We start from the raw sequence: 8,788 nt of genomic DNA, 5'->3' as shown, positions 1-8,788 counted from the left end.
CGCCAACTTCCAGAGTGCAGGGCCTTTGCTGGAGGCTTGGAGGTGAAGGACTGGAGAGGGGTGATCGACCAGCTCCATGCAGTCACTTAAACAATGCCGTGAGGCGGTGGTGGCACACGCCTTTAATCCCAGCACTCGGGAGGCAGAGGCAGGTGGATCTCTGTGAGTTCGAGGCCAGCCTGGTCTACAGAGCTAGTTCCAGGACAGGCTCCAAAGCCACAGAGAAACCCTGTCTCGAAAAACAAAAAAAAAAAACAATGCCGTGAACCCCGAGAGGAGACGGTGGAGGCTGGGGCAATACAGAGTGACCTTCTAGGGAAGCCAGCAGTGTATTTGGAGACAGGGAGTGGATGGCAAGCCCAGCTGGCAGAGTTGGGCCTCACTGCATGCCTGAGAGCTCAGGGGTGGTTTAGGAGCAAGGTCTGCTTCGGTTCGGGGGTGAGACGGCAGGGGCAGACCTGTTGGAGCGTCTGAGTCCAGGTGGCTGTGAGAGTGCATGACCGCGGATTGATGCGCAGCCCAGGACGCCCGCCTGTCAGAGATGCGGTGTGGGAAGGGGACTGAGGCTGGGTTTTGGTGCCACAGGCCTGGCCTCCGTAGCTTGGTGTACCACAAACTGACGACGAAAATCCTGAAAGAAGTGACTCACACCTCCGGTCGGGTGCTGCGGATCAAGCCATCCAATCATCATCCTCTCAGGGCTGTGGTGTGGAAGCCAGCCAGCATGTCTACCCGTGTCTGGCACACGCTTCAGGGCACGCATGAAGCTATTACTGACGACAGCCTACAGCTGTTCACGGTGAAAAGCAAATACGTTTCGGGAAGATACTTGCTAAGAACTAACCCCAAATGGGGGCTGCTTCTGAGTAATACCTGGTGCGTGGAGCAAAGGATCTGTGACATCACCGGCGAACACGTCACTGAAACCAGAGACTGCAGGGGCGGGGAATGTGGTGAGCTGGGTGACAGGAAGACGCTAGAGGCACCAGCTCTCCCGGTACACAGCGGTGTGTGCCCAGAGTGTGATTCAATGGTGTGGATAGCTTTGCCTCCTGGAAGACCAGGGTGGACAGGCCAGTCAGAACCAGAAGAGGTAACTGAAGGACCAGCACCCTATAGGGAGACCTCAGCTGAGAGCCCAGGCAATAGCATAGCACCAGAGGCTTAGTACAAATGTCAGCCTTTTGTACAAATACAAAGCCGTGGGCCTGCTCGACTCCCCGCAGCGTCAAAAGCCCGACCATCACTCAATAAGAAGGCACACAGTAACACCTTTTACTCGTTCACGTTTTTTTTTCCCCAGAAAATTTGTAACAAAAATACATGGAATTGGAATCTGAGTTACAGTACATTGTGCGATTACAGAACATAAACAAGAAGGCCATTCCTTCTCGTGGGGGCGGAACATGCTGTTCCACTAAGAGAATCACAACATGATTAGGAACAGTTAACCCTACACTGTCGTTCTAGTCTAAGACTGGCAGACTTGGGAGAAAAAAATGTTTAAAAATAAATAAATAAAACTGAACAGAATCAACTCCCCTCGGGTCCCCTATCCTTGCTCCTCTTCCTATCTTCTTCACATGAGCTGATGGGATGAGGACGTGCGGTAGCCTCGTGGGGCCGGGAAGGTGCTGAACACTGGACAGGCACACGTTCCCTGAGGCGGCCCAGAGTGTACTGGGAAACACCAGTCAGTACTGCAGGTAGAGACGGGTGAGGGGGGAGGGCAAGAAAAGGAGCTACAGGACCAGGGCTGGTGGCCTGATGGCTGTTTATAGTGGGAAAGATGGTGTGAACACAGCCCTCAGACTGCGTGTTCACGGTCACGTAACCCAGGAGCTAAAATCACGCTGCAAAAACACCAGCGGTGGTGCCGCCAGAGTTCCACTGGGTTCAAGAGAAAAGGGAAAAACCAGTTGGTTTTTCACTGAAAATCCTTCACATCCACCTGTGTTCGATAATAATAATAACTTACATTATGAACAGCTTCCTCACAAAACTAATTACCTCACAAGATTTATGTGCTGTGTCTGGAAAGAGCTGCTTGCCTACGAATGTAGCTCTCAGGGGACAGAAGCTAAAACCAAATCCACCTCCCAGAAACCCCAAGTTTAAAGCAGATTAAGCATTCTCCACTGCAGACAATCTCAGTTGGTTCAGACCAACGGACAATAAACCGTATCGAGACAGACGTTTGTTGTCCAACATCCCGTGCTGGCAAAAATCTACCCTACAGCGAGGGCCGCACAACAGAGCTGAGAAGTCCGGCCAAGTCACCACCTCCCTTCCTAAGCGGCTTCAGCGCTGTGCGCAGCGGGGAAACTTGCACAAAGTGGACCGCGGTCTCTCTGGTTTGGGACATAAACCTTACCAAAACAGATGATGCTACACGGGTCAGCAAAACCATCAGTGTATTTTAGTCACAGGGCAATTGCTCTTCCTGGGACAAATGTGTGTGGCTCCCGTAAGCCAGTTCATCCCCCTTCCACACACTAAGACTGTGGCCAGTCCAGCCACGCCATGCTATTAGACAAAACTGATTGCTAACATTCCCTATCTCTAGTGTCATTGACCCCATGGGAAAAAAATGAAAACGAGAATCGACATAAGACAGCATGAGAAGGAGATTACACAACCTAAGGGAAGGTCGAGCTGGACAGGTCCGACAGCTGATCTGTCACTGCCCACCGCAAGGGCTTGAGGCTGGTGACTTCATGGATGCATCTCCTGATGCGCTGCCGAAATGTCTGTCTGAGTCCGTCAAGGTGACCCCAGTGTGATGCTGCCACCTCCTACCTGCCACCTCCTACCCACGAGATCCCAGGGACCTGGTGGCCGTAGGACAGCACCTTGGATAGGTGCCGGGAGCCCAGGAGTCTTCCTGAACTTCACCTGGATGTGGGCAAGGGAACAAGGCGGTGTGGTCTGTAGTCCTGCGGCAGCAACCACACCAGGGCTTAACCTCAGCAGCCGGTCTGGAGGATGTCTCCCCCAGAACGCTTCGTCACCGACAACGTGGTGAATATCTGCAGCAAAGACCAGGAAAGAAGAAGTTTCAAACCTCTGGGCAAAGGAGCCCACACGCAGCACCTCGCGCATTACGACTTAGGTGGCGGTGAAATGAACAGGACAGAGTGAGTCCAACACGGACGTCCTCTAGTGATCCAGAGGACAAAGGAGGAGCTGCATTAAAATGAGTCGTTTCATACGTGTGCAACAAGCTAGTGGTTAGGAGGGACTCCCTACCCTTGTTCTTACACACTGGAGAGCTAACCCAGCTCATACAGATCAAAGCCATGGAAGGAACGTAGGCTGCGGAAGGGAGAGCTGGGCAAGGACTCAGCTACCCGACTGTCGTGTCTCTTGCTGGTGTCACCCACCCCCTTTCCTCTTGTCCCCACAGCAGTGCTCCCGTGTTCTGGTCCTGTTCTGTAGCTATCTGCCCACGGCTGGGCTGTGGTGAGACCCTGCAGACCCAGGTCACCTTACAGACTGCCCTGCCTTTATGCACGAACATCACAATAACCAGAAAGCTCTGCTGAGTTCCACCTTAGCTTCTGTTGTCAGTATTCGGTGCTGATTCTGGGAGCAGCTCCTTGTGGGTACACGGACACAGGCAATCTCCTGAATTGGACTGCCCCGCCCCCGCCCCGCCAATGACTTTACTGTAAGCATAGTGTGCCCACGGCTGAATTCTTCCCAGCTCCTCTCAGAAGTTTGTCTCACTCCACCCTCTTTTCTTGTGAAGTTCTCGGGGTTCAATCACCAGGCCGGACCCTAGTGACTCTGCTCACAAAAGTCATACACTAACGACATGGTAGGCTCTTCCTGCCCTCTCACTATTTCAGGCGCCAGCACAAGCAGAGGGGACTTTAAACTGTGACCAACAGGCTCCACCGCCCCTGCCCAGCAGACCCCCCTTAAACTGAAGACCACAGTACATTTAGAAGGGTCTGGGGGAAGCTGACAGGGACGGCGTATACCTCACTAGCATATTCTGGAACATAATTTCTTGCCAAATACCTTCACTGGTTCTCAAACACTAACTTACTTATTGACCCATATACCTGAGACAGGACCTCACAGTCACCCAGACTTATTTGAAGCTCAGAGCAGTTCTCCTACCAGCATTCCGAATACCACGACTCACAGACGAACCATTACTTAGTACAGGGAGAAAAGAGCAAGAAATCAAGGCCGTCTTGCCACACATGGACCAGAGCAGCGGGAATCAGTCGAGCAGCCTATGTACGAAAGAGGGTTCCTAATCCTGAAAAGCCCTTGCTCTGGCTTAACCTTCGGGCAGAGACACGGCCTTTTCATACAAACCAGCCGCGGTGCACGAATTCATGCTTGAGAGCCCAACTCCTAAAATACGACTAATTCACAGTCAAAGCCAAGGGACTGTAATAGGGAATTCATCTTTGTTAGCAAGAATATGAAATCCCTGAAGTAGGCAATCCCTTTTGTAACGACAGAAAAAGGTCCATTCGCACCGAATTCTGCAAGGCTCATTAGCACCAAAGCACTCGATGCTGACACTCTGTGAGCCAGCCCAACTGTTTCTGAAGAGAAACACAATTCCTTTGTTTAAAAAATGTGCGCTATGGGTGAGACAGGACAGTGTGCGATGTAGACGCCATCAGAGGGGCGCTCCCCGCTACGGGGGTAGGAGAACGACTCTTGGCTCCCGACACCTGCAAGTTTAATTTTGTTTCTTGGGGTGTAGAGGGATGGCAGCAGGCTATTCATTTAGTGTTCTCCTGCATGGCAGTCATGGCCCGGGTGCCGTGGCCACTTCAGAACAATTCACGCCAGCTCAGGACCGGCCTCTAATTTGCCATCACGTCTAGCTGTCTGTGGACTGACATTTGTGAGATTCAATAAAACGCATTAGGAAAATGAAATCTTAAAAGACATGTAAATTAGCGCTCATTTTGTATTATTAAACTGGGATGGCTCCAGTTTCTGAACCCTTCTCTTTATTTCCATCCCTTTCTAAGGGCATAGCAACCATCCAGGGGACCACATGGGGCCACACTCTGGACACCAAGTGTCTGGACACTGCCTCAGCAGAGACGTGCCTTTGAGAGGCAAACTTCACTTTTCTAGATCAAACCCTTTCTAATTTCTAGTCAAACAGAGATCACAGGCAAGGATGATACACCAACAAACAAGGCCTTCCAGGGAAGCTGCTCCTTCTGTGCAGGAAGAATCCTAGGGAGAGTGGCCACCAACTCAGCGGGCGCAGTGGCAAATGACAGGGTCTAGATGCTTTGCCACGGCTCATGCCCCAACTCTGCTGTGCCTGTTTGGAGAACAGGTCAGTAGTTGATGCTTGCCGAGAGTCCGGAGCAGGACACATTCCTAATGACAGAAGCTCTGTGTTTTCCTGTGTCTACATTCTGGTTTGTTTTAAAGATGGGGTCTTTAGCCTATGTGGGGCATAAATTCACTATGTAGTTGAGAATGACTGAACTTCCGATTCTCCTGCCTCTACCTAAGGGCTAGGATTGCAGGTGTGTGCTGCCATGCCCAGGGAAGTGCTGGGACTGAACCAATGGCCTTGTGCATGTGGAGGTGAGCACTAGGTTGCTTCCCACCTTCTATTTTTAGACAGTCTCTCACTGAACCCACTGCCAGGATCCACCTGCTTCCATTCCCTGAGCCTTTGACAAGCCCCCACCCCAGTCCTGGGGTCACAGAGGCAGGCCACCACATCAGAGTGCTCAGGTCCGCTTTCGAGCAAAAAGACACTTGACCCACTGAGCCATTTCCTCGGCCCCTCCCTTTCCGTGTCTTTTCAAAACTGGCTTTCACATGTTCAAAGAGTTCAGGTGTCCAAGCACAACTGGAAACCGAAACCAACCAGTCATGAACTGCAGATATAACCACTAGGAATGCACAAACACAGGCCTCCTACGTGCGCGTACATACACACACAAGCGTAGCATGCGGCTGTTGTACACAAACATCACCATTATCAGCCCACACCTAAACCACTGAGTCCTTCACTTAACACTCAGCTTATAAACCCTATACAGCAATAGCATTCAAGCCGGGATAATCGGGGACAGTGAGGGAACACTGACACCCAGAGGCCGGGACCAGGAAGTTTCCAGTCTTCCTATTATTGGCTCAGTGTTTCTAAGCTCAGAGGCCCACACCATCTTCAGCTTCGAGGCTTTTCCAGGCAACTAACTAGACAGAAAATAATCACCATGGGAAAACTTTAGGGCATTATTGTAATAAAAGTCGTGAGGGGTTTTGTTACTGTTTTTTCTTCCTTTGAGACAGGATCTCACTGTGTAGCCCTGGTTGGCCTAGAGCTTGCTATGTAGACCAGGCTAGCCTTCAATTCACACAGATCTGTCTCTGAGTCTTCACATACTGTAATTAAGGGGTATGCCACCATGACCAATGGTAAACAAACGATCTAGGGCCCCTTCTCTAAGTATTCTCAACAACTTTTTATCTGCAGTCTCTGATCTATACTAGCAGCTGTAAATGAAAGAAGGGGAGACCCCAGACTAGAGAGCCAGCCTTCTGTTGAGGCAGTATCAACAGGAGGAAAGGGGAACCCCAGTCCAGAAGGTGAGCCTTCTGTATCAATGACGGCCACACGGTCAGGTACAGAAGCAGATGAAGGAGCGGAAGAACACCACCAGCGAGCTGAGGTCTGCCGCTCTGATTGGCAAACATGGGCATTTTTCCGGAGCTGGGAGCGTGCATGACTCACCTCCGCACAGACAGGATGGATCCCAATAGTGCTGTCCAGCTGCTGCTTGGTCATCCCACACTTGAGTGCAGCTGCGAAGCCCTGCGTCACTTCCCCGGCGTTCGGACCCAGCACGTGAAAGCCCACGACACGTTCCTAAGATAAAGAATAAAGCGACACGGTTAGGCTGGTCTCTCTTCTCTCCCACAGCCTTTAATCCCAGCACTCGGGAGGCAGAGGCAGGTAGATCTCTGTGAGTTCAAAGCCAGCCTGGTCTACAAGAGCTAGTTCTAGGACAGGCTCCAAAACAACAGAGAAACCCTGTCTCAAAAAAACAAAAGAAACAGGCAAAGGTCCCTCTGCTGCCAGTCCTGCTAATATGTTCTACACAACTGGAGGCTTGGGGTATGGCTAAGAAACACCCATGTGCTGTAGTCTTAAAGACATTTAAAACATACTAGGTTTGTATATCCTTATGCAGGAAACATGACAATACAATCAGGCTTTTGTCTGTGCGGTGACAGATGAACCAACCCAGTGCTGTTAGCATGCTAAACAAGCATTCTACCACAGAGCTACATCTCCTGTTGTTTCAAAAAAACAACATCGAAAGTAAAAGGACCAGGCTCCATTTCTTGAGGGTGACTCCTAATTAAATCACAAAACATTGTGTAAAGTTTATATATGTGCAGAGACACACAAGCAAACACTCAACAGTCATGAGAGACTTCCGTTCCAGACAGGGTGTGAAGGAATCTAGTAAAAGTACGCCAGCAGGGAGGGAGGCCCACTGGCATGCCTGCTACACAGGCCGGAACCTAAGAGCCCTGCCATCCGCTACGGAAATGACTGGACTCGGTTTCCTCATCCATGCAATGGGCAGAAGGGGCAGGAGTCATCACTAGCCACTGGCGTGCTAACCAATCAGCACGCATTAACACAGACCCTGAGGTGCACGGGTGCGTGCTCAGGAAATGGACCTGCAGTACACAGCAGACGTGGTGCTGATCTCTTACACCGCAGGACGCTGGTGCTCACTGGCCTGTGTGTAAATTCTGAACAGTTCACATGTAGAACACTAAGTGCCAATCAAAGCCAGGGCCACCCAGTCACTGAGAAGTCAGGTGACACAAAGACACCTCACGCTTGAGCAGAACTTATGTCCAAGAGATAGAGAAAACGACAAAACTGTCCCTTAAATCCACGGCATAAGTTCAATAGGGGTCACTCCAGAGTGTTCACTTGCTAATTGACTTTTGCATCCAAGGCAATGCCCTGAAACTCTGGGTTCTGAAAAAAAAATTCTGTAACTGTGTCATCTACAACAGTAGTTTTCAAACAGATTATGTGTCTTCGTTACAGGCAAACCCTAAGGTGACGTTTCAATCATCTAAACAAGTTCCCCGGTGTGGAGCAGGGGTCTGGTTTTATTCATGTTTTTCCAAAGGGATGTTTAAGATCGACATCCAGTTTCTGATGCAGTATTTAGAGAGTATGTGTTCTGAAATATCATATAAGGTGTAACTCTTACTGTGTGGTGACAGGCAGAAAGTTTGGAAAACACGGGTCTGGAATAACCAGGGGAGATGGAGGAACCTGCCTACGGCTCAGTCACCTCTGTAGGAATCAAACGTGTCTGAATCTCAGTCTGGAACTCAGGTGGCGGAGGGTCCGAGGAGCGGCATGCCTGGGTTTGGGTTTTTTTTTTGGGGGGGGGGGGTGTCACTTTTTGAGGCAGCGGAGGATTTCATGCTCTTCACTCAATACAGAAAAGCTCCAAGTGTCCTTGACTTCCCTCACTCCAGTGTGCTGACTGCCCACGGACAGGGAAGATGGAGTGGACAGGAGGGCCGAGACCCTGGCAACAAATGACACATCTCCTTGTCAAAACTGAGCAGTGCAAAAGCTAAACATCACCATGATATCATCACCGCAATTACACTGTCTCCAAGGTCACAGGTCACCACTGCACCACACTGTCACCGTCTCTAAGGTCACAGGTCACACCACTGCACTGCACTGATGCCGTCTCTAAGGTCACAGGTCACCACTGCACTGCACTGACGC

General features: G+C 50.6%; 1 protein-coding gene across 4 annotated transcripts in view; it reads right to left on the bottom strand.

The window, feature by feature from the left end:
- Positions 1 to 1,279: 1,279 nt before the first annotated feature.
- Positions 1,280 to 8,788, bottom strand: part of Txnrd1 (thioredoxin reductase 1) — an 83,636-nt gene continuing 76,127 nt past the window's right edge. For all 4 annotated transcript variants that reach the window (XM_026784536.1, XM_026784535.1, XM_005358231.2 and 1 more), the window contains 2 exons: positions 6,743 to 6,877; positions 1,280 to 3,029 (listed from right to left, as the gene is read on the bottom strand). In XM_026784536.1, coding sequence (XP_026640337.1) covers positions 2,967 to 3,029; positions 6,743 to 6,877 — 198 coding nt within the window. In that variant the 3' untranslated portion in view covers positions 1,280 to 2,966. The remainder of the gene's footprint in view (positions 3,030 to 6,742; positions 6,878 to 8,788) is intronic.

This window comes from Microtus ochrogaster, chromosome 24 (genome assembly GCF_000317375.1).
Source record: "Microtus ochrogaster isolate Prairie Vole_2 chromosome 24, MicOch1.0, whole genome shotgun sequence".
Lineage (NCBI taxonomy): Eukaryota > Metazoa > Chordata > Mammalia > Rodentia > Cricetidae > Microtus > Microtus ochrogaster.
The sequence above is the reverse complement of the archived record's forward strand: the minus strand, read 5'-3'. Positions and strand labels throughout refer to the sequence as shown.